Source organism: Macaca fascicularis, chromosome 12 (genome assembly GCF_037993035.2).
Source record: "Macaca fascicularis isolate 582-1 chromosome 12, T2T-MFA8v1.1".
In the NCBI taxonomy this organism is placed as follows: Eukaryota; Metazoa; Chordata; class Mammalia; order Primates; family Cercopithecidae; genus Macaca; species Macaca fascicularis.
This window is the reverse complement of record NC_088386.1, coordinates 21210906-21237000: the sequence shown is the minus strand read 5'-3', so window position 1 is coordinate 21237000 and position 26095 is coordinate 21210906. Positions and strand designations below refer to the sequence as shown.

At 39.2% G+C, this 26095-nt stretch overlaps 1 protein-coding gene across 37 annotated transcripts in view; it reads left to right on the top strand.

The window, feature by feature from the left end:
* Nucleotides 1-26095, top strand: part of ZRANB3 (zinc finger RANBP2-type containing 3) — a 321730-nt gene that overhangs the window by 112888 nt on the left and 182747 nt on the right. For 26 of the 37 annotated variants that reach the window (XR_012421088.1, XR_006691008.3, XR_012421092.1 and 23 more), the window contains one exon: nucleotides 13379-13397. The exons of the other annotated variants lie outside the window; for them this stretch is intronic. Coding sequence is in view for 19 of the 26 variants with exons in the window: in XM_045366986.3 (XP_045222921.2) it covers nucleotides 13379-13397 (19 nt within the window). In the remaining 7 variants the exon portion in view is untranslated. Of the gene's footprint in view, nucleotides 1-13378; nucleotides 13398-26095 lie in introns of those variants that run through there. 37 annotated transcript variants of the gene reach the window in all.

Sequence of the window (26095 nt, the reverse complement as noted above, 5' to 3'; positions counted from 1 at the left end):
TTTTCACCTCCTTAGTTAAATGTATTCCTAGGTATTTTATTTTTTATGTGTGCCTATTGTAAGTGGGATTGAAGTCTTTATTTGACTCTCAGCTTGAACATCATTGGCGTATAGAAATGCTACTGATTTTTGTATGTTGATTTTGTATCCTGAAACTTAACTGAAGTTGTTTATCAGGTCTAAGAGTGTTTTGGAAGGATCTTTAGAGTTTTCTAGGTATAAAATTATGTCATCAATGAACAAAGATGATTTGAGTTCCTCTTTTTCTATTTGGATGCTTTCTATTTCTTTCTCTTCCTCTGGCTAGGACTTCCAGTTCTGTGTTGAATAGGAGTAGTGAGAGTAGACATATTAGTCTCATTCCAGTTCGTTGGTGGAACACTTTCAGCATTTCCCCATTCAGTATGATGTTGGCTGTGGGTTTGTCATAGATGGCTCTTATTATTTTGAGGTATATCCCTGATGCCTAATTTGTTGAGAGGGTTTTTTTTTTTTTAATCATAAAGGGATATTGGAGTTTATCAAATGCTTTCTCAGCATCTATGAAGATGATCATGTGTTTTTTGTTTTTAATTCTGTCTATGCGGTGATTTAGTTTGGATATCTTCTCCAAATTTCATGTTGAAATGTAATCCCCAATGTTGGAGTTAAGGCCTGGTGGGAGATGTTTGGATCATGAGGGTGGATCACTCATGAATAGCTTGGTGCTTTCCTCGCAATAGTGAGTTCTGTGAGACCTGGTTGTTTGAAAGTGTGTGACACCTCCCCACTCATTCTCTTGCTCCTATGTTTGCCTTGTGATGTGTCTGCTCCCCCTTCACCTCCCACTATGATTGTAAGTTTCCTATGGCCCTCACCAGAAGCAGATGCCAACACCACACTTACTGTACTGCCTGCAGAACCATGAGCCAATTAAACCTCTTTTCTTTATAAATTACTGAGCCTCAGGCATTTCTTTATAGCAATGGAAGAATGACCTACTACATGTGTATTATGCAATAAAGATTACATTGAGAAAGAACGGACTGGCCGGGTGTGGTGGTTCATGCCTGTAATCCCAGCACTTTGGGAGGCTGAGGCGGGTAGATCACCTGAGGTCAGGAGTTCGAGACCAGTCGGACCAACATGGTGAAACTCCCGTCTCTACTAAAAATACAAAAATTAGCTGGGTGTAGTGGCATGCACCTGTAATCCCAGCTACTCAGGAGACTGAGGCAGGAGAATTGCTTGAACACAGGAGGCAGAGGTTGCAGTGAGCCAAGATCGTGCCGTTGCACTCCAGCCTGGGTGACAAGAGCGAAACTGTCTTTAAAAAAAAAAAAAAAAAAAAGAAAGAAAGTCTGGGTGCAGTTGCTCACGTCTGTAATCCCAGCACATTGGGAGGCTGAGGTGGCCAGTCCGGAGATCGAGACCATCCTGGCTAACACAGTGAATCCCTTTCTCTGCTAAAAATACAAAAAATTAGCCGGACATGGTGGTGGGCACCTGTAGTCCCGGCTACTCGGGAGGCTGAGGCAGGAGAATCGCTTGAACCTGGGAGCCAGAGGTTGCAGCAGTGAGTCAAGATAGCGCCACTGCACTCCAGCCTGGGTGACAGAGCGAGACTCCATCTCAAAAAAAAAAAAAAAAGAAAGAAAGAAAGAATGGACTAACACGTGTATATGCAATAAAGGTTACATTAAGAAAAACATTGCCTGAAATCAAGATTAATGCATAACTCTGGAGCAGTCCTCATATGTGATTAATCACTGAAGTCATTTCAAAGGAAAAATATTTTCCAAAAGCTTCATTGTTTACTTAAAATTTTTGTATCATGTTAAATATGTACAAACCAAAACTAGATTTAAAAATTTCATATGCTTACAGCTTTTAGGAAATATTTTCAAAATATGAACAAATTTTCAAAAGTAAATATAAATAAGACAAAATAAAAACAGTTAACAATATTAATTTAATATGATAGTATGATTTGGCAGATGCTAAACTGATGCTATTGAGGTTTTATGGCCAAAACTAATAGCCTCATGTCTCTTAAATATTTAAAGTTTATTCATATCCTACACTTCCTTTTTTAATGATGAGGAATTGAGTTCAGCTGCATATAATAATAGCTAAAATATATTGGACTATTTTCTCCTGCAGTTAACAGGATTTTAGAGCTATGCTTTTCCAATCTTCTTGTCCTTTTCTGCCTAGTAGATCACAAGGTAGCTATTACAGTTCGAGATTTGGCATCATTGCTTGATGCAGGAAGAAAGGAAGAGGAAAAAACGGCATGTGCCAACTGAGTCCAACCCTATTTTCACAGGCTTTCCCAAAATCACCACCGAGTGATGTTGACTAAGGCCTCATTGGCCACATTTTGTCATAAAACCACACCTAGTTGAAAAAGAGATTGGAAAAGGAGAGGTTCAGTTCACCACAGGCCCCCCGCCACCCACAGGGTATGTTAGTGAGGGGGAAGGGGAGAAGGGATTTTGGAAAAGCAACATTTAGCTCTACCACAAATTCTAAGACCATTTTTAATCAGGGGTGATTTGGAAGCACTATAGCCATCTTCATCACATAAAGATCACATCAGCTTTGGGGTGTTACTGAAATCTCTATCAAGTAGGTATCTATGTCTGCAATCAGGGAAAGAAAAATGCTTCATATTTGCTCTCATAATTACTGATAATTAAAGTTTAAATTTTAAAAGCTAAAAGAAATCAGTTCCCTCATGAGTATGATGTTCTCCATGCGCGCACCCCTATTGCCAGGTGATGTCTCAATTCCACACTTCCCTAAGTCCGACTATTGTAAAAACCTCTATTTACTCTGCATTCTGCAATAAGAACTATTTAATATAGGTAAATGGGAAGGGATTTCTCATTTAATCCTAAATGCAAAAGGGACCACTAAATGTACATATGTCTGATTTTAAAGTAGTTGTTCAGATGACCCAGAATATACTTACAGTAATATTTTTTGGAATTTAATCTAAGTGACTTAACAGTTAACAAAGAAAATTTGAGTTCCTGAGGCCGGGCGCGGTGGCTCACGCCTGTAATCCCAGCACTTTGGGAGGCCGAGGCGGGCGGATCACAAGGTCAGGAGATCGAGACCACAGTGAAACCCCGTCTCTACTAAAAATACAAAAAATTAGCCAGGCGCTGTGGTGGGCACCTGTAGTCCCAGCTACTCAGGAGGCTGAGGCAGGAGAATGGCGTGAACCCGGGAGGCGGAGCTTGCAGTGAGCCGAGATCGCGCCACTGCACTCCAGCCTGGGTGACAGCGCGAGACTCCATCTCAAAAAAAAAAAAAAAAAATTTGAGTTCCTTACAAGTTCATAAATTATTGTCCACAGGCCAAACCAGGCCCACCAGTTATGTTTATAAATAAAGTTTTGTTGGAACACAACCCTGCTCATTCATTTATGTGTTGTCATTGGCTGCTTTTCTGGTATAAGAACAGAGTTGAGTAGTTGTGACAGACATTACATGCATGACCTGTAAAGCCTGAAATATTTACCATCAGAAAAAACTTGCCAACCCCTGCCTTAGAATATATTGGTGAACAACCTTTTAAGAATTAGTGACCTAAAGAAAGTTTCTGGTACAGTGCCAAAAGTTATGACTTTAGTTTGATACATACAACCTTCTATTAAGACTAGATGAGGCTGAGGTGGGCAGATCATGAGGTCAGGAGTTCGAGACCAGCCTGGCCAACATGGTGAAATGCCGTATCTACTAAAAATACAAAAAATTAGCCGGGCATGGTGATGTGTGCCTGTAATCCCAGCTACTTGGGAGGCTGAGGCAGGAGAATCACTTGAACCCAGGAGGCAGAGGTTGCAATGAGCTGAGATCATGCCATTGCACTCCAGCCTGGGTAACAGAGCAAGACTCCATCTAGAGAAAAAAAAACAAAAAGACTGGACGAAGAAACAAAATATGGATTTAACAGAAGAGTGAACTCATAGAGTCCATGCTAATAGGATGTTATTTATTTATTTATTTTTATTATTACTATTTTTGAGATGAAGTCTTGCTCTGTTGCCCAGGCTGGTGTGCAGTGGTGTGATCTTGGCTCACTGCAACCTCTTCCTCCCAGGTTCAAGCAATTCTTCTGCCTCAGCCTTCCGAGTAGCTGGGATTATAGGTGGCCGCTTCAACGCTTGGCTAATTTTTGTATTCTCAGTAGAGATGGGTTTTCACCATGTTGGCCAGGCTGGTCTCAAACTCTTGACCTCATGATCCGCCTGCCTCGGCCTTCCAAAGTGCTGGGATTACAGGCATGAGCCACCACGCCCAGCCGGGATGTAATTTAATAGGAATAAATTCAAAGTCCTAAGTTCAAAATTGAGAAAAATACGAATACCTTTTTGAAAAACAAATTAGGTCCTGTACACTGAAAGAGCTGCAGTGACATGGAGATCACCAGTTACAGAAATGGTAGTCTCGAATTGATAGAATATTGTATTTTGTCCCTTCCCCGTGATCCACGTACCAAGATCTTTCTCATTTAAAAGCATGTTATTGGCATTCCTTACAAACAGCACTCAAACAACAACACAGTTATAAGTGAACAACATAGAATACTAGGCAATACTACATATTTTTAGTAATAATACTAGACATTTTTCATTTTTGTCATCATATTGTGAGTTAAAGTGCCTAAGAGAGTCTGCTGTCTAACCTTGTATGCCCCTCTCTTAAGAGTATAAGTAGCATGCCTGTAAAAAGACAATATAAAAAAAACCCTCAGTTTATATGTGTTCACCCTTATTCCTTCCAGGGTGCAGCTTAGTGAGTCTTACTCTAAACCTTGAGCCTGCGATCTTATTTCCTATAACATTGTTCATGTTTTAAAAACCTGTGAATTTTTGTCAGTGGCATACTTAATATGTTGCCACCCATTGAATGTACACTTTAATACTATCTGAGGTTGCAGTTTTAAAACACTGTATTTCTGATCTATAATTCAAATATGCTTATAAATAAATAGACTTCTAGAAGGATACATAAGAAAGTAGGTCCAGAGGTTGCTTCTGGGAAGGTGCCTGGGGAGCTGGGAGACCAGGTGACAGGGTGAAGAGAAATGTTTCACTGTATATTCTATTGTGCCTTTTTACTGTTGGTCAGTGTACATGTATGGCCATTCAAGTAAATCAGTGAAATGTCTTTGAAAACCTGTATCTTCTCCAGAATCATCGTCTAACCTAGGCATAGTCCATTTGCAAATCATACAACTATGACAAGCCAAAGATTTAACAAGTGCACCGAACACGGTGTGATTAGGTGGTTGTCATCACTTAGAGAAAATACTTTAATTAGTTGGATAGGTATATGAAAACCAGTTTACACAGAAATCCAAGGAGAACTGATCAGTAAAAAAAAAAAGTGACAAAAGAAATGGTTTTTGTTTGTTCAAAGGAGGTAGAAAAAAAGAGTAAGGGCAAAAAAATGCAATGAAATGTGCAGCACAAGGCTTGATACCTTTAACAGTGGAAGTCAAGAGTCAGAAGCTAGTAGATGAAATTAAGAACAGGCATGTAGGGCCAGGTGTGGTGGCTCACGCCTGTAATACCAGCACTTTGGGAGGCTGAGGCCGGTGGATCACGAGGTCAGGAGATTGAGACCATCCTGGCTAACACGGTGAAACCCCGTCTCTACTAAAAATACAAAAAACAAAAATACAAAAAAAAAAATACAAAAAATTAGCCAGGTGTGGTGGCGGGCACCTGTAGTCCCAGCTACTTGGGAGGCTGAGGCAGGAGAATGGCGTGAACCAGGGTGGCAGAGCTGGCAGTGAGCCGAGATCGCGCCACTGCACTCCAGCCTGGGCGACAGAGCGAGACTCCATCTCAAAAAAATAAATAAAAAATAAAAATAAAAAAAAAAGAACAGGCATGTAAAATGTGGAGAGCAAATGGACATGATCCTTATTGCTGCAATTTTCCAAATATATGAAATTCATAAATGTGCAAGATATGGAGAAACAGCCACTTCTGCTACATGTGCAGACAATGACCCTCAGTATGTGTCTCCTCCGTGTATATGTTTCAGGGGAGGAGAGGTAAGAGAAAGGGTTATATGGTAACTTCCAGCATTCCTCTTGATCTAGGGCTATAAAAGCAGCAGAATACTGTATCTTATTGAAAGCGCAGCAAACAGGACATTTCCAGAATGGAAAGCAGGCATGGAAGCCCACTGTATCCCTAGCATGTGTTCACAGTTACCAATGGAAACAATGGTTACTTTTAGTAGCCCTCCTGCTAAAATAACTTAAATTAGAAATGGGTTCTTGGCTGAAGAAATTAAGCAAGATTTCTGGTTAAAAAGTTTTAAGAAGAGGAGGAGCTACATGAGCATGTTCAAATGCCATCTTTAACTATAATAGAAATCTTTCATATTTCTTCAACAGGATACACCCATGCTAAAGTGAAAATAAAAGGTTTTTCTTTTCCTTTTCTATCCTTTTTTTTTTTTTTTTTTTTTTTTTTTTTGAGACAGGGTCTGGCTCTGTTGCCCAACCTGAAGTGCAGTGGTACGATCATGCCTCACTGTAGATTAAACCTCCTGGGCTCAAGGAGTTCTCCTACCTCAGTCTCCCAAGTAGCTGGGGCTAGAGGCACACACCACTACACTTGCCTAGTTTTTTATTTTTATTTTTAGTGGAGAGGAGGTCTTGCTATGTTGCCCAGGCTTATCTCAAATTGGTACACTAAAGTGATCCTCCCACCTCAGCTTACCAAAGTGCTGGGGTTATAGTCATGAGCCACCTTGTGCAGTCTCTCGGTTTTGTTGGTTTGTTTTTGTTTGTTTGTTTGTTTTTTTAGATGCAGTCTCACTCTGTTTCCTATACTGGAACACAGTAGCATGATAATAATAGCTCACTACAGACTCAACCTCCTGGGCTCAAGGGATCCTCCTGCCTCAGCATCCCGAGTAGCTGAGACTACGGGCGTGGATAACACAGCTGGCAAATATTTTTTAATTTTAAATTTTTTCTTTTTTGTTTTTGTGGGTACAGAGTAAGTGTATATATTTATGGGGTACATGAGCTATTTTGATATAGGCATACAATATATAATAAGCAGATGTATCACCTCAGGCATTTATTATGTTACAAACAATCCAATTATAGTCTTTTAATTATTTTTAAATATACAATTAAATTATTATTGACTATAGTCACCCCATTGTGCTATCGAATACTAGATATTATTCATTCTATTTTTATTTACCCATTAACCATCCCGACTTTCCCCCAACCTCACCACTACCCTTCCCAGCCTCTAATAATCATCATTCTATTCTCTATCTCCATGAGTTCAATTGTCTTAATTTTGAGTTCCCACACATAAGTGAGAATGCAAAGTTTGTCTTTCTGTGCCTGGCTTATTGCACGTAATATAATGATCTCTAGTTCCACCCATGTTGTTGCAAATGACAGGATCTCATTCTTTTTTATGGTGAATTGTACTGCATTGTGTATATGTACCACATTTATCTTTTCATCTGTTGATGGACATATAGGTTGTTTCCAAATCTTGGCTATTGTGAATAGTGCTGCAATAAACATGGGAGTACAGATATCTTTTGGTATACTAATTTCCTTCCCTTTGGGTATATACTTAGCAGTAGGATTGCTGGATCAGATAGAAGCTCTATTTTTAGTTTTTGTGTGGAACCTCCAAATTGTTCTCCATAGTGGCTATACTATTTTACATTCCCACCAGCAGTGTACAAGTGTTCCCTTTTCTCCATATCCTTGTCAGCATTTGTTGTTGCCTTTCATTTTAACTGGAGTGAGATGGTATCTCATTATATTTTTGATTTGCATTTCTCTGATGATCAGTGATGTTGAGCACATTTTCATATAACTGTTTGCCCTTTGTCTTCCTTTGAAAAATACCATCTTTTGTCCTTTTAAAAAATTGGATTATTAGATTTTTTTCCTGAAGAGTTGTTTGAGCTTCTTCTTTATTCTGGTTATTAATCCCTTGTCAGATGGATAGTTTGCAAATATTTTCTCCCATTCTGTGGGTTGTCTCTTTGTGGATTGTTTCCTTTTGTGTGCAGAAGCATTTTAACTTGATATGATCCCATTTGTCCATTTTATTTAGTTGCCTGTGTTTGTGGGATATTACTCAAGAAACCTTTGCCCAGCCAGGCACCGTGGTTCACCCCTGTAATCCCAGCACTTTGGGAGGCCGAGGCAGGTGGATCATTTGAGATCAGGAGTTTGAGATCAGCCTGGCCAAAATGGTGAAACCGTGTCTCTACTAAAAATACAAAAATTATCCGGGTGTGGTGGTGTGCACCTGTAGTCCTAGCTACTCGGGAGGCTGAGACATGAGAATCACTTGAACGTGGGAGGCAGGGGTTGTAGTGAGCCAAGATTGCACCCCTGCACTCCAGCCTGGGTGACAGTGAAACTGTGTCGCAAAAAAAAAAAAAGAAAAAAGAAAAAAAAGAAACCTTTGCCCATTCTTGTGTCCTGGAGTATCACTTCAGTGTTTCCTGATTTGAGGTCTTAGATTTAAGTCTTTAATCCATTTTGATTTGATTTTTGTTTATGGTGAGAGATAGGGGTCTGATTTAATTCTTCTGTGTGTGAATATCCAGTTTTCCAGCACCATTTATTGAAGAGACTGTCCTTTCTCCCAGTATATGTTTTTGACAGCTTTGTCCAAAATGAGTTCACTGTACATGTATGGATTTGTTTCTGGGTTCTCTATTCTGTTCCTTTGGTCTGTGTGTCTGTATTTATGCTAGTACCTTGCTGGTGACAGTAGCTCTGTAGTACAATTTGAAGTCAGGTAATGTGATTCCTCCAGTTTTGTTCTTTTTGCTCAGGATGGCTTTGGCTATTCTGGGTCTTTTGTGGTTCCATATAAATTTTAGAGTTGTGTTTTCTGTTTCTGTGAAGAGTGTACTTTTTTTTTTTTTGTAGAGACAGGGTCATGCTGTGTTGTCCAGGCTGATCTCAGTCCTCCATTCAAGCAATCCTGCCTCAGCCTCCCAAAGCACTGGGATTTTGGACATAAGCCACTACACGCAGCTTAGTATCTTTTACATAACTGGACATTCCTTCTCATTCTCTTTTGCTGGATTCTTCCCCTCTCTTGACCTCTCGTTGTAGTTCTCCAAGGCTTTTTTTGCCTTGTGGTAAAAAAACACAATGTAAAATTTACTACCTTAACCATTTTAATTTTACAGTATAGTAGTGTTAACTATACCTTATTATGTTTTTTCCTCTATATAAGCTCCCCTTTTCCTCTTCCCTTCTCTCTATACTCTTCCTTCCTAGGTGATCACAGCTAGTCCCTCGACTAAAATATCATCTATTTTGCTTTAGAGTAATTTCAGCTTCCCATCTCCTTACCTCCCTTCAGTTTTGCATATTCAGATTTTTGGATTATGTCCCTTCTGTTTCTAGAGTCTTTATTTAGAGTATATGTGGTCCACTAAATTATCACATATCAAGCTTCATTGCTTACCAGATTCCCTTTCATTTTCTCCTATCTTGAATCTATATTAAGATGTTTTTATTGTTTGGTTATTTTCTCAAGTATTTTTACTGAGATAGTTTGCTTTAGTGGTGTAATTTTGGTAATCTTGAATAGCCTCAAACATCTTTTTGCCATCCCGTAACCAATCAGGGATATCTCGGCTGAGTATAAGATTCGTAACTTCTAGGCTGGGCACGGTGGCTCACGCCTGTAATCCCAGCACTTTGGGAGGCCAAGGCGGGCAGATCATGAGATCAGGAGTTTGAGACCAGCCTGGCCACTGTAGTGAAACCCCGTCTCTACTAAAAAAAAATATATATATATATATATATACAAAAATTAGCTGGGCATGGTGGCGGGCACCTATAATCCCAGCTACTCGGGAGGCTGAGGCAGGAGAATCGCTTGAACCCGGGAGGCAGAGGTTTCATTGAGCCAAGATCATGCCATTGCACTGCAGCCAGGACAACAGAGTGAGACTCCATCTGAAAAAAAAAAGATTCATGACTTCTGCTGCTTTTTGTTTCAGTTAGTTTAGATCCTGTTGCATTGTATTCTAGCTTCTAGAGTTGATGATTAGTCCAGTACCCGTCCTAGTTTTCCCTTTATGGATAATTTTTCTTTCTTTCTGGACACTTGTAAGGTTTTTTCTTTATTTGTAAAATTAATGAATTTTACAAGGGTAAAATAGATACTTGTCTTTTCTCTTTAATCCATCCTGAAACTTGGTTTCCCTTTTCACTTATCCACCAAAAGCTAGCCCAGAGAAATTTTCCTTTATTATTTACTTAATCGTTACCTCTCCTCCATCTGGTGCTTTTTCTCTTTTTGAACACCTGTATTTTGTAAAATAGGTCTTTTGGGACTATCTTCAAGTCTTTCTATTCCTTCAGTATTTCCATTTATTTAGCTTCCTGTTCTGTGCTTTGAGATAATCCATGTACTGCATCTTCCAGTCTCTTTATTTAGCTGTCAATAATGATCATCTTAAAAAAAAAATTCATGTTCTCGTTTTGCTTTGAAATCTATACATGAATCTTCCCGGAAAAAAAAAAAAAATCATGTTTTTCCAAGTATTGCTTTTTAGTTTTCTAGTCTCTCAACTTGTTTACAAAGAACGTAATAAATTTTTTACTCTTACATATGTTTTAAATTTCCATTAAAGTATTTGAATTTTATTTTTTATGAAGATATTTACTAGGGCCTGGTGCAGTGGCTCATGCCTATAATCTCAGCAGTTTGGGAGGCCTAGATGGGTGGATCACATGAGTCTAGGAGTTCTAGACCAACCTGAACAACATAGTAAAACCCTGTCTCTACAAATAAAAAAATTAGCTGGGTGTGGTGGCACACACCTGTAGTCCCAGCTACTTTGGAGGCTGAGGTGGAAGGATCATTACAGGTCAAGACTGCAGTGAGCTGTGATCATGCCACTGCCCTCTAGCCTGAGTGACAAAGGGAGACTGTCTCAAAACAAAGAAACCAAAAAACATATTTGTTCGGTAAGCTGACCGAATAATGAAATGTTTTGAATAATGAAATTTCATTTTCATTTAACTGTAATGTATTCCTTGGTTATATATTTACTCCAAATGCTTAATTTGTTGTTGTTGTTGTTGTTGTTGTTTTTGAGACGGAATCTCACTCTGTTGCCCAAGCTGGAGTGCAGTGGCATGATCTTGGCTCATCACTGCAACCTCTGCCTCCCAGGTTCAAGCGTTTCTCCTGCCTCAGCCTCTCAAGTAGCTGGGACTATAGGGGCACGCCATCACACCTGGCTAATTTTTTATTTTTAGTACAGACGGGGTTTCACCATGTTGGCCAGGCTGGTCTTGTACTCCTGACCTCAGGTGATCCACTCTCCTCGCCTTCCCAAAGTGCTGGGATTACAGGCATTAGCCACCGTGCCCAGCCATAATTTGTATTTTATATAGAGAAATCAATCTTATAAGATTATATAATGTCAAGACTACTGGGAATAAAGGAAGAATAAAATAGAAAAAGTAGTTTTTGGCCGGGCGCGGTGGCTCAAGCCTGTAATCCCAGCACTTTGGGAGGCCGAGACGGGCGGATCACGAGGTCAGGAGATCGAGACCATCCTGGCTAATACGGTGAAACCCCGTCTCTACTAAAAATACAAAAAAAAAAAAAACTAGCCGGGCGAGGTGGTGGGTGCCTGTAGTCCCAGCTACTAGGGAGGCTGAGGCAGGAGAATGGCGTAAACCCAGGAGGCGGAGCTTGCAGTGAGCTGAGATCCGGCCACTGCACTCCATCCTGGGCGACAGAGCAAGACTCCATCTCAAAAAATAAAAATAAAAAAAAAGAAAAAGTAGTTTTTTTCCTGCCTTTTTTTTTTTTAGTTTTGTTTTGCTTTGTTTCAGAGATAGGATCTCCCCCTGTTGTCCAGGCTGGAGTACAGTGGGACAATCACAGCTCAGTGTAGCTTCCAATTCCTGGTCTCAATCTGTCCTCCCACCTCACCCTCCTGAGCCACTGGGATAACAGGCATGAGCCACTGTACCTGGCCTCTTGCCAATTTTTTAAATATTCCAGCACTTTTTTTAGGTTGTCTGGAAATATCCTCAGTTAAGGGATTGGTTTTCGCCCTTATCATATGTTTGCTGTCTCAAAGGAACACCCGGTAATCCTGACCATGCCTGCTATTCTTTCCCTTTGCCCTTTGTTTTTCTGCTACTTTATACTTGAGTTTATGCCCCATCCTCAATTATCATTGCATAGAATTTGTTTCTATAGGTTAATAAGGAAGAACTGAGAAAATAAAGTTTAGCAAAGTGATAGAAATAAAAACTCAGTGGCTGGGTGCAGTGGCTCACGCCTGGAATCCCAGCACTTTGGGAGGCCGAGGCGGGCAGATCATGAGGTCAGGAGATCAAGACCATCCTGGCTAACACGGTGAAACCCCGTCTCTACTAAAACTACAAAAAACTAGCCGGGCGTGGTGGCGGGTGCTTGTAGTCCCAGCTACTTGGGAGTTTGAGGCAGGAGAACTGTGTGAACCCAGGAGGCAGAGCTTGCAGTGAGCGGAGATCACGCCACTGCACTCCAGCCTGCGTGACAGAGCAAGACTCTGTCTCAAAAAAAAAAGAAATAAAAACTCAGCTTAAAGGTAGGCTTAGCAGATATACTATAGCATATGTAGTTATGTGTTTAACTTATGCTAATATGTAATTCACACTTATTTTCTTACATTTTAATGCAGCATTCTTCTCTTTATAGAGAAGACCAATCTTGAGGTTTAAGGATGAGGAGGGTGGTCATTGGTACAATCACTTACCACTTTACTCACATTTTTGAAGGGTCATTGTAGCTATCTTCATGGGCAGGCTGTGGGAACAGCACATCTGAAGCTCTAACACTCCCACATAGCCATATGCCTTTGGCAGCTGGAGAGTCATATAAAATCAGCCCTGACCCGTGTTCTCATACTTATAAACACCTCTCTCTGGCTTACTACTTTAGTATTTATGAACTACTTTGTGGCAAGCTACTTAATCAGAACTTTAAAAATGGTTCACTTTGGCCAGGCACGGTTGCTCATGCCTGTAATCCCAGCACTTTGGGAGGCTGAGGTGGGCGAAACACGAGGTCAAGAGATCGATACCATCCTGAGCAACATGGTGAAACCCCATCTCTACTAAAAATACAAAAATTAGATGGGCGTGGTGGCACGCACCTGTAGCCCCAGGTACTCAGGAGGCTGAGGCAGGAGAATCACTTGAACCTGAGAGATGGAAATTGCAGTGAGCCGAGATCCCGCCACTGCACTTCAGCCTGGTGACACAGTGAGACTCCGTCTCAAAAAAAAAAAAAAAAAAAAAGTTCACTTTGATAATTAATTTTTTTTTTTATTTTTTCCAGGTGTATGGTTGCTGATGAAGTAAGTGTTTCAATGGTTTTTATGTCTTTTATAAGATTACACAGCTAGTTTTTGGTGTCTACTATTTTCCATGTACTCTTTCTCCATACAACTATATGTCTATATATGGGAATGGGGAGAGAGAGAAAGATGGGAGGGTAAGAAGGGAGGGGAGAGGGAATGAGAATGAATGAATGTGTGTGTTTGTGTGTGTGTGTTTGCAAGACATGCATCTGATACATATATTAATATTAACATTAGTGACCCCAAATTGTTATCTAGGATGCAGGAATGAGCTTTGAAATGCAGCCTGCCCCAAAAGCTTTTCTGTTATAATAGTACTTGCTTAAAAGCTAAAGGTTATTGTTACTTGTTTCCTATGAGTTTGAAATGTAGTGCTGAAATGGTATTTTATTATCACTCAACAGTTTGATACATTTAAATGGCATGTGCTTATATGTATCTCTATTCGTATTTTCTCTCTGAAATAGAGGCTCTTGTTACATGAACCATGATATTCTTTGTGTACATTCTCAGAGTAATATAAATCAATAAAGTTCTAATTTTTAACAACACTTTGAGAAATATGTTGCTTTTTTTCATTATATCTTTAAGAATAACAGCAAAATGGCTGGGCTCGGTGGCAATGACTCTTTTTCTAACTATAACATCTAGTTTAAATAAATGCCTATTGAATGAATGAAGAGTTCAAATTAAAAAATTAGGTAATTATAAATCAGCATGAACTATGAACCCCTATATCCACATTTCTATATAGGACTCATGTTATTCCTTAAGGAAATCCTTGAATTCTCTATTCATGTTTTTGCTTAAAAAGAGACTACAGGCCGGGCATGGTGGCTCATGCCTGTAATCCTAGCACTTTGGGAGGCTGAGGTGGGTGGATCACGAGGTCAAGAGATGGAAATCATCTTGGCCAAAATGGTGAAACCCTTTCTCTACTAAAAATACAAAAATTAGCTGGGCGTGCTGGTGGGTGCCTGTAGTCTCAGCTACTCGGGAGGCTGAGGCAGGAGAATTGCTTTAACTCGAGAGGCGGAGGTTGCAGTGAGCCGAGATCGTGCCATTGCACTCCAACCTGGGCGACAGAGCCAGATTCTGTCTTTAAAAAAAAAAAAAAAAAGGGACTACTACAGAGATAAGCCATTGGTGGGAGTCTATATGTAAGCACAACTAAATCACAATTAATTGGGAGAATTTTTTGATGATTCCACTTCTATTTTTTAACAATTCAGTTTCCATTTCCTTCATTTCTAATATATTTTGAAAAGTGTATGTTTTGCTGTTATTTTTTTTTTTTCCTTCTTTTTGAGACAGAGTCTCACTCTGTGCCCAAGCTGGAGGCAGTAGTGCGATCTCGGCTCACTGCAAGCTCTGCCTCCTGGGTTCACACCATTCTCCTGCCTCAGCCTCCCGAGTAGCTGGGACTACCAGCGCCCGCCACCACACCTGGCTAATTTTTTGTATTTTTAGTGTAGATGGGGTTTCACCACGTTAGCCGGGATGGTCTCAAACTCCTGACCTCATGATCCACCCGCCTCTGCCTCCCAAAGTGTTGGGATTACAGGCATGAGCCACCATGCCCGGCCTGTAGTCTCTTTTTAAGGAAAAATATGAATAGAGAATTTAAGGATTTCCTTAAGGAATAACATGAGTCCTATATAGAAATGTGGATATAGGGGTTCATAGTTCATGCTGATTTATAATTACCTAATTTTTTAATTTGAACTCTTCATTCATTCAATAGGCATTTATTTAGACTAGATGTTATAGTTAGAAAAAGAGTCATTGCCAGTGAAGAACTTAGCAATATAATTGGAGAAAGAAGACATAGACATCTGGGAAACAATAAACATAAATTTTTCTTTTGAAACAGGATGAATTCTTTTGTTCTTTGTTTTTTGAGTCGGAGTCTCGCTCTGTCGCCCAGACTGGAGTGCAGTGGTGCAATCTAGGCTCACTGCAAGTTTCGCGTCCCGGGTTCATGCCATTCTCTTGCCTTAGCCTCCCGAGTAGCTGGGACTACAGGTGCCCGCCACTACGCCCAGCTAATTTTTTGTAATTTTAGTAGAGACAAGGTTTCACTGTGTTAGCCAGGATGGTCTCAATCTCCTGACCTCAGGTGATATGCCCACCTCGGTCTCCCAAAGTGCTGGGATTATAGGCGTGAGCCACCGTGCCTGGCCTGAAACAGGATGAGCTCTAAACGGCTCTTCATAAGTTAATTAATTTGAAAGTCCAAATGACTGAAAGAGACTTAAATGTTTTTAGTCCCTGAGTATGTTTTCAACAAATAGAAATGTGAACTCATTCTCCAAAACCTCACGACTAGCCATAAGTATTTCCTCTTACATAATATACAGGTATAGAAAATATATGTCATATATGTATATGTATGTGTATAAATTTTTTTCCAAACAGACCAGTTTTATGTCCACAGAAAATATATTATAAAAGGTAACAAATAGTATCCTTTATGATTCCCACAAGTAAGTCATGGTGAAAAATCTTAGCAGTTATGGTACACCATTGGTACTTTGGTCCTCGCTTTGATGTTGTAGAAATTTAGATGGGCCTTAAATCTATGGAATTCAGCATGGATTGAGATAAACACTTGATCTGCACCATAACCCTTCTGATACGGTTTGGCTGTGTCCCCATACAAATCTCATCTTGAATTGTAGCTCCCATAATTCCCACGTGTGATGGGAGGGGTGACTCAGTGGAGGATAGTTGAATCATGGGGGTGGGTCTCTCCCCTGCTGTTCTCATGGTAGTAAGTCTCATGAGATCTGATGGTTTTATAAATGGGAGTTCCCCTGCGCACGCTGTCTTGCATGCTGCGGTATCAAAGATGTGACTTTGCTCCTTTTTTGCCTTCCACCATGATGGTGGAGCCTCCCTAGCCATGTGGTGGAACCATGAATTAAACCCCTTTCCTTGATAAATTACCCAGACTCGGGTGTGCCTTTATTGGCAGTGTGAGAACAGACTAATACACCTTCTTAACTCTTACATTCTCTAACAAACCATTATCCTCAGTTAACATCAGTTAACGAGTATGCAGAGTTCATGAACCCTTAGCCAGCAGGAGTCTTCCCATTGTACAAATCACTTTTCCATTTCTTATTATTTACAATTACATAGCACTTTTCACATTTGACTAATTCACATGTTGTCATCTTCTTTCAAAACCTTCTTTTTAATTGAATAAATGTCAAAATCTGTTTAATATTTCCTCAGTACTTAAAAAAAACTCCACTTTTCTGTCCATCATAATTACTTAATTACTTCTCTCTTTTCACCAGCATTTTTGAAGACCCGTTATTTTACACCTATTTGACTTGACAGGGTTTATGATGTTATATTTTATTAATTATGTTTATTAAGAAAAAATTCTCAACTTTATACGTGAATATAAGAATCAGGCCATAGAAATAAACAGAATGGCATATAAGACTTAAGATCACAGCTCATAACCCCTAATAATCTATTTAGTGGTAGGGTTGGAGTGCCATTTTTATGGAATCTTACCATGTCAGTGTTGATGAAAGTTCATAAATTAAATGTGCTGAAGTAAAAAGAACTTGTATATATGTAAATTATATGAACTCTGGTTTAACCTTCATTCTGTTTTCTAATATTGCTTTTCTTCTCTTGCTCTTATCATAAAACAGTGGTGAAGCCAGAAAAGGAAGTACAATTTATAATTTGAAGGTCAACCACTTTTTGATTTGTAAATTAAAAATAGATTTTCATGTGATGACTGTTTGACTCATCAAACAGTGAAAAGCCTTGGGAGAGCAATTTTACATCTGTGTTATTGAACCTACTTTTTTGTAAACACTTGAATACCCACTTGAAGTATTGTGTAATGTAGCTGTCTGCTATGATCTTTTCTCCCTAGCTTTAGAAACAAATGATGTCCTTCACTGGTATTATTCCACCTTCTCTCAGTATCTTTTCATTGTTACCTTTTTCTTTTCTTTTTTTTTTTTTTTTTAATAAGACCTAGGGTACATGTGCACAACATGCAGGTTTGTTACATAGATATACATGTACCATGTTGGTTTGCTGCATCCATCAACTCGTCATTTACGTTAGGTATTTATCCTAATGCTATCCCTCCCCCAGCCCCGCACCCCCCGACAGGCCCTAGTGTGTGATATTCCCTGCCCTGTGTCCAAGTGTTCTCATCGTTCAGTTCCCACCTAAGAGTGAGAACATGTGGTGTTTGATTTTCTGTCTTTGAGATAGTTTGCTGAGAATGATGGTTTCCAGCTTTATCCATGTCTGTGCAAAGGACATGAATTCATCCTTTTTTATGGCTTCATAGCATTCCATGGTGTGTATGTGTCACATTTTCTTAATCCAGTCTATCATTGATGAACATTTGGGTTGGTTATTGTGAATAGTGCCCCAATAAACATATATGTGCATGTGTCTTTATAGTAGCATGATTTATAATCCTTTGGATGTATACCCACTAATGGGATCACTGGGTCAAATGGTATTTCTAGTTCTAGATCCTTCAGGAATAGCCACACTGTCTTCCACAATGGTTGAACTAGTTTACAGTCCCACCAACAGTGTAAAAGTGTTCCTATTTCTCTACATCCTCTCCAGCACCTGTTGTTTCCTGACTTTTTAATGATCGCCATTCTAACTGGCGTGAGATAGTATCTCACAGTGGTTTTGATTTGCATTTCTCTGATGAGCAGTGATGATGAGCATTTTTTCATGTGTCTGTTGGCTGCATAAATGTCTTCTTTTGAGAAGTATCTGTTCATATCCTTTGCCCACTTTTTAATGGGGTTGTTTGATTTTTTTCTTGTAAATTAGTTTGAGTTCTTTGTAGATTCTGGATATTAGCCCTTTGTCACATGGGTAGATTGCAAGAATTTTCTCCCATTCTGTAGGTTCCCTGTTCACTCAGATGATAGTTTCTTTTGCCATACAGAAGCTCTTTAGTTTAATTAGATCCCATTTGTCAATTTTGACTTTTGTTGCCATTGCTTTTGGTGTGTTAGTTATGAAGTCCTTGCCCATGCCTATGTCCTGAATGGTATTGCCTAGGTTTTCTTCTAGGGTTTTTTTTTTTTTTAATGTTGAAAATTATAAAACTTTATTGAAGGGCATAAAAGATATAAACAGACAGATATACCATGTTCATAAATACAAAGCCTTGGTATTATAAATAAGACCATTCTCCTCAAATTGATCTTATAAATTCAATGCAGTTATTTTCTTTTTTTATTATTATTATTTATTTTTATTTTTATTTTTATTTTTTGAGACAGAGTCTCACTCTGTCACCCAGGCTGGAGTGCAGTGGCCGGATCTCAGCTCACTGCAAGCTCCACCTCCCAGGTTTACACCATTCTCCTGCCTCAGCCTCCCGAGTAGCTGGGACTACAGGCGCCTGGCTATTTTTTTGTATTTTTTAGTAGAGACGGGGTTTCACCGTGTTAGCCAAGATGGTTTTGATCTTCTGACCTCGTGATCCGCCCATCTCGGCCTCCCAAAGTGCTGGGATTACAGGCTTGAGCCACCACGCCCGGCCGTTCTTTTTTTATTATTATTATGTTCTAGGGTACATGTGCACAATGTGCAGGTTTGTTACATATGTATACCTGTGCCATGTTGGTGTACTGCACCCATTAACTCGTTATTTACATTAGGTATATCTCCTAATGCTATCCCTCCCCCCCCCACACCACACGACAGGCCCCAGTGTGTGGTGTTCCCCTTCCTGTGTCCAAGTGTTCTCATTGTTCATTTCCCACCTGAGTGAGAACTTGCGGTGTTTGGTTTTTGGTCCTTGTGATAGCTTGCTGAGAATGATGGTTTCCAGCTTTATCCATGTCCCTACAAAGGACATGAACTCATCCTTTTTTTATGGCTGCATAGTATTCCATGGTATATATGTGCCACATTTTCTTAATCCAGTCTATCATTGATGGACATTTGGGTTGGTTCCAAGTCTTTGCTATTGTGAATAGTGTCGCAGTAAACATACGTGTGCATGTGTCTTTATAGCAGCATGATTTATAGTCCTTTGGGTATATACCCAGTAATGGAATGGCTGGGTCAGATGGTATTTCTAATTCTAGATCCTTGAGGAATCACCACACTGTCTTCCACAATGGTTGAACTAGTTTACAGTCCCACCGATAGGTAAAAGTGTTCCTATTTCTTCTCCACATCCTCTCCAGCACCTGTTGTTTCCTGACTTTTTAATGATCGCCGTTCTAACTGGTATGAGATGGTATCTCATTGTGGTTTTGATTTGCATTTCTCTGATGGCCAGTGATGATGAGCATTTTTTTCATTTGTCTGTTGGCTGCATAAATGTCTTCTTTTGAGAAGTGTCTGTTTATATCCTTCGCCCACTTTTTGATGGGGTTGTTTGTTTTTTTTTCTTGTAAATTTGTTTGAGTTCTTTGTAGATTCTGGATATTAGCCCTTTGTCACATGGGTAGATTGCCAACATTTTCTCCCATTCTGTAGGTTGCCTGTTCACTCTGATGGTAGTTTCTTTTGCTATGCAGAAGCTCTTTAGTTTAATTAGATCCCATTTGTCAATTTTCACTTTTGTTGCCATTGCTTTTGGTGTTTTAGACATGAAGTCCTTGCCCATGCCTATGTCCTGAATGGTATTGCCTAGGTTTTCTTCTAGGGTTTTTATGGTGTTAGGTCTAACATTTAAGTCTTCAATCCATCTTGAATTAACTTTTGTGTAAGGTGTAAGGAAGGGATCCAGTTTCAGCTTTCTACATCTGGCTAGCCAATTTTCCCAGCACCATTTATTAAATAGGGAATCCTTTCCCCATTTCTTGTTTTTCTCAGGTTTGTCAAAGATCAGATGGTTGTAGATGTGTGGTATTATTTCTGAGGGCTCTGTTCTGTTCCATTAGTCTATATCTGTTTTGGTACCAGTACCATGCTGTTTTGGTTACTGTAGCCTTGTAGTATAGTTTGAAGTCAGGTAGCGTGATGCCTCCAGCTTTGTTCTTTTGGCTTAGGATTGACTTGGCAATGAGGGCTCTTTTTTGGTTCCATATGAACTTTAAGGTAGTTTTTCCAATTCTGTGAAGAAAGTCATTGGTAGCTTGATGGGGATGACATTGAATCTATAAATTACCTTGGGCATTATGGCCATTTTCATGATATTGATTCTTCCTATCCATGAGCATGGAATGTTCTTCCATGTGTTTGTGTCCTCTTTTATTTCATTGAGCAGTGGTTTGTAGTTCTCCTTGAAGAGGTCCTTCACATCCCTTGTAAGTTGGATTCCTAGGTATTTTATTCTCTTTGAAGCAATTGTGAATGGTAGTTCACTCATGATTTGGCTCTCTCTTTGTCTGTTATTGGTGTATAAGAATGCTTGTGATTTTTGCACATTGATTTTGTATCCTGAGACTTTGCTGAAGTTGCTTATCAGCTGAAGGAGATTTGGGCTGAGACGATCGGGTTTTCTAAATATACAATCATGTCATCTGCAAACAGGGACAATTTGACTTCTTCTTTTCCTAATTGAATACCCTTTATTTCTTTCTCTTGCCTGATTGCCCTGGCCAGAACTTCCAACATTATGTTGAATAGAAGTGGTGAGAGAGGGCATCCCTGTCTTGTGCCAGTTTTCAGAGGGAATGCTTCCAGTATTTGCCCATTCAGTATGATATTGGCTGTGGGTTTGTCATAAATAGCTCTTATTATTTTGATATACGTTCCATCAATACCTAGTTTATTTAGAATTTTTAGCATGAAGGGCTGTTGAATTTTGTTGAAGGCCTTTTTTGGCATCTGTTGAGATAATCATGTGACTTTTGTCGCTGGTTCTGTTTATATGCTGGATTACGTTTATTGATTTGCATATGTTGAACCAGTCTTGCATCCCAGGGATGAAGCCGATTTGATCACGGTGGATAAGCTTTTTGATGTGCTGCTGGTTTCTGTTTGCCAGTATTTTATTGAGGATTTTTGCATCGATGTTCATCAAGGATATTGGTCTAAAATTCCCTTTTTTTGTTGTATCTCTACCAGGCTTTGGTATCAGGATGATGCTGGTCTCATAAAAAGAGTTAGGGAGGATTCCCTCTTTTTCTATTTGTTGGAATAGTATTAGAAGGAATGGTCCCAGCTCCTCTTTGTATCTCTGGTAGAATTCAGCTGTGAATCCGTCTGGTCCTGGACTTTTTTGGGTTGGTAGGCTATTATTGCCTCAATTTCAGAGCCTGTTATTGGTCTATTCAGAGATTCAACTTCTTCCTGGTTTAGTCTTGGGAGGGTATTTGCGTCCAGGAATTTATCCATTTCTTCTAGATTTTCTAGTTTATTTGCATAGAGGTGTTTTTAGTATTCTCTGATGGTAGTTTGCATTTCTGTGGGATCGGTGGTGATATACCTTTTATCATTTTTTACTGTGTCTATTTCATTCTTCTCTCTTTTCTTCTTTATTAGTCTTGCTAGCAGTCTATCAATTTTGTTGATCTTTTCAAAAAACCAGCTTCTGGATTCATTGATTTTTTTTGAAGGGTGTTTTGTGTCTCTATCTCCTTCAGTTCTGCTCTGATCTTAGTTATTTCTTGCCTTCTGCTAGCTTTTGAATTTGTGTGCTGTTGCTTTTCTAGTTCTTTTACTTGTGATGTTAGGGTGTTGATTTTATATCTTTTCTGCTTTCTTTTATGGGCATTTAGTGTTTAAAATTTCCCTCTACACACTCCTTTAAAGGTGTCCCAGAGATTCTGGTATGTTGTGTCTTTGTTCTCATTGGTTTCAAAGAACATCTTTATTTCTGCCTTCATTTTGTTATTTACCCAGTAGTCATTCAGGAGCAGATTGTTCAGTTTCCATGTAGTTGTGCGGTTTTGAGTGAGTGTCTTAATCCTGAGTTCTAATTTGTTTGCACTGAGGTCTGAGAGACAGTTTGTTGTGATTCCTGTTCTTTTACATTTGCTGAGGAGTGCTTTACTTCCAATTATGTGGTCAATTTTAGAATAAGTGTGATGTGCTGAGAAGAATGTATATTCTGTTGATTTGGGGTGGAGAGTTCTGTAGATGTCTATTAGGTGTGCTTGGCGCAGAGATGAGTTCAAGTCTTGGATATCCCTGTTAACCTTCTGTCTTGTTGATCTCTCTAATATTGACAGTGGGGTGTTAAAGTCTCCCGTTATTATTGTGTGGGAGTCTAGGTCTCTTTGTAGGTCTCTAAGGACTTGCTTTATGAATCTGGGTGCTCCTGTATTGGGTGCAGTATATTTAGGATAGTTAGCTCTTCTTGTTGAATGGATCCCTTTACCATTATGTAATGGCCTTCTTTGTCTCTTTTGATCTTTGTTGGTTTAAAGTGTTTTTTATCAGAGACTGGGATTGCAACCCCTGCCTTTTTTTTTTTTTTTTTTTTTTTTTTTTGCTTTCCATTCGCTTGGCAGATCTTCCTCCATCCCTTTATTTTGAGCCTATGTATGTCTTTGCAGGTGAGATGGATCTCTTGAATACAGCACACTGATGTATCTTGACTTTTTATCCAATTTGCCAGTCTGTGTCTTTTAATTGGGACATTTTGCCCATTTACATTTAAGATTAATATTGTTATATGTGAATTTGATCCTGTCATTATGATGTTAGCGGTTATTTTGCCTGTTAATTGATGCAGTTTCTTCATAGCATCGATGGTCTTTACAATTTGGCATGTTTTTGCAGTGGCTGGTACCGGTTGATTCTTTCCATGTTTAGTGCTTCCTTCAGGAGCTCTTGTAATGCAGGCCTGGTGGTGACAGAATCTCTCAGCATTTTCTTGTCTGTGAAGAATTTTGTTTCTCCTTCACTTATGAAGCTTAGTTTGACTGGATATGAAATTCTGGGTTAAGTAAATTGCCCAAGGACATATAACTAGAAGATGCCAGGACCTGAAATTTGACCTGAAGTCAAATAATTGGAGTGATTCAGCTCCAACTCTCACTATCAATTTCTTTTACAGTCCCCAGGTACCAAACTTTCTATTTTTGAAATAGGACTCTTGAGGACAGAATTTGGAAGACACAGGACTCAAAGGAATAAGACGGTAACGTTAGAATGAAGGTGATCGAGTTAAGATTTTGTGTTGGTGAGACTACACGGTAGTCCTTTAAGTCAGTGTCACCTGTGTGCTTACTTCCTTGCTTCTTAGTCCAACTTTATTATTTTTGAATGTGCTTTTTTTTAAAAAAAAACTTAATTTAAAACAATTTTAGATTTACATAATTGTTAGAAAGATATTACAGAGTTCCTGTATACCCACACCCAGTTTCCCCTATTATTGATATCTTAGATTAGTATGGTACATTTGTCTCAATTAATGACCCAATATTAATATATTATTGTTAACTGCAGACCATACTTTATGCAGGTTTCCTCAGTTTTTCTCTCATGTCCTTTTTTTTAAAAAAAGAAAAAAACAACTACGATTTCATCCAGGAACACATTACTACATATATTAGTAATGTCTCTTTAGGCTTCTCTGGGTTGTAACAATTTCTCACACTCCCTTTGTTTTTGAAGACCTTTACAGTCCTGAAAATTAATGGTTAAGTACTTTGTAGAATGTCCCTTATTTGGGATTCAACTGGTGTTTTCCTCATGGTTATACTAGGGTAATATGTTTTTGGTGGGGAAGACCATAGAGATGAAGTACTGTTGTCATCACATCATACAAAGTATGCATACTGTCAATATGATTTATCACTGTTAATGTTAATCCTGATCACCTGGCGTAAAGTAGTGTTTGCCAGCTTTTCTTACTGAAAAGTTACTCTTTTTTTCCCCCTTTTTTATACTGAATTTTTGGGAAGAAAGTAAGTATGCACAGCCTGTACTTAAGGAATGGAGAGTTGTGTTTTACTTTTTTTTTTTATTTTTTTTTGAGATGGAGTCTCACTCTGTCACCCAGGATGGAGTGCAATGGCACAATCTCGGCTCACTGCAACCTCCACCTCCCGGGTTCAAGTGATTCTCCTGCCTCAGCCTCCTGAGTAGTTGGGATTACAGGCACCCACCACTACGCCTGGCTAATTTTTGTATTTTTAGTAGAGACGGGCTTTCGCCATGTTGGTCAGGCTGGTCTCAAACTCCTGACCTCAAGTGATCCGCCCACCTCAGCCTCCCAAAGTGCTGGGTTTACAGGTGTGAGCCACCGTGCCTGGTTGTGTTTTACTTTCTTAAGCTTGTAGTAGTCAGAGTTCTTTAGAGGGACAGAACTAATAGAATAGATACATATATAAAGGGGAGTTTATTAAATATTAACTCACACAATCACAGGGTCCCACGAGAGGCCATCAGCATTCTGAGGAACGAGGAAGCCAGTTCTAGTTCCAAAACTGAAGAAGTTGGAGTCCAGTGTTCAAGGACAGGAAGCATCTATCTAGCACAGCAGAAAGATGTAGGCTGGAAGGCTAGGCCAGTCTCTCTTCTCACGTTTTTCTGCCTGCTTATATTCTAGCCACGATGGCAGCTGATTATATTGTGCCCACCCAGATTAAGGGTAGGTCTGGCTTTGTCAGCCTGCTGACTCAAATGTTAATATTCTTTGGCAATACCCTCACATACACACCCAGGGTCAATACTTTGTATCCTTCAGTCCAATCAAGTTGACACTCAATATTAACCATCACAAAGCTGGAGTAAATACATAAATTATTTGGAATTCATTCATTCATTTATTTACTTAATCATGTATTTATATCATTGTGGACTCATGGATATTAATTGTATACTTTGAGTTATAATTCATTACTACTTTCTTGTTGCTCAAATCGTTTCAGCTTTGGCCATTGGGAACCCACTCCTGTGTCCCTTTGACATAACCCCTTCATTTTGGAAGTTTTTTGTTTTGTTTTTGTTGTTTGAGCATTTTCTTACTTTCTGGTACTACAGGATGCTTCAGGCTCATCTTGTGCGTTTCTTGTCCCAGTCTAGAATCAGTCATTTCTCCAAAAAAAACCTAATTTCATTTTACTGAAGATTAATACTAGAATGAGGACCTGGGCATTCCATTTCTCCGGGAGTGTCCTTCCTTCTAGGTTCTATGAGCTTGTAGAGCAAGGAGATTATGTATACTAACTTGTGTGTGTATTTATACATAGATATACACATATATGTTTATATATGTGTGTGTATATGTGTGTGTGTGTGTGTGTGTATATATATATATGTACATGTATAGCAGGGTGTGAAGGCCAGCAATCTTTGATGTTCCTTGGTTTGCAGATGCTGTGCACATGTATTGCTATGCACACACATTGCTATGCACACACGTTGTTATGCACACACATTGTGTATCTGTCATCTTTAACCCTAACAGTGGGTCCCACCGTCTGCCATCTATTTACTTAATTGCTAATTTCCACTATACATGAATAGCGATTTCACAGTTGTTAACGTGTACCTCTATGGGAAGAAACTTTATTAGCTAGAGCATGATATAATGTACAGTTCCTTTTGACTTTATTATTACAGACTCCATTCATTTCCAGTGTTACTCAGGTCAGCACCTTATTCCCCCACACCCTCCAGTGAGGGTATTTCAGACATTTGTAATACATATACATTCTTTTATCACATTTTGTTTTCCATCCTGGTATCCTTGACCTCCTCAGTTATTTTTAAAATATTTGTGTATATTCAGGTTTACTCTTTATGTGATAAAGTTCTATGGATTT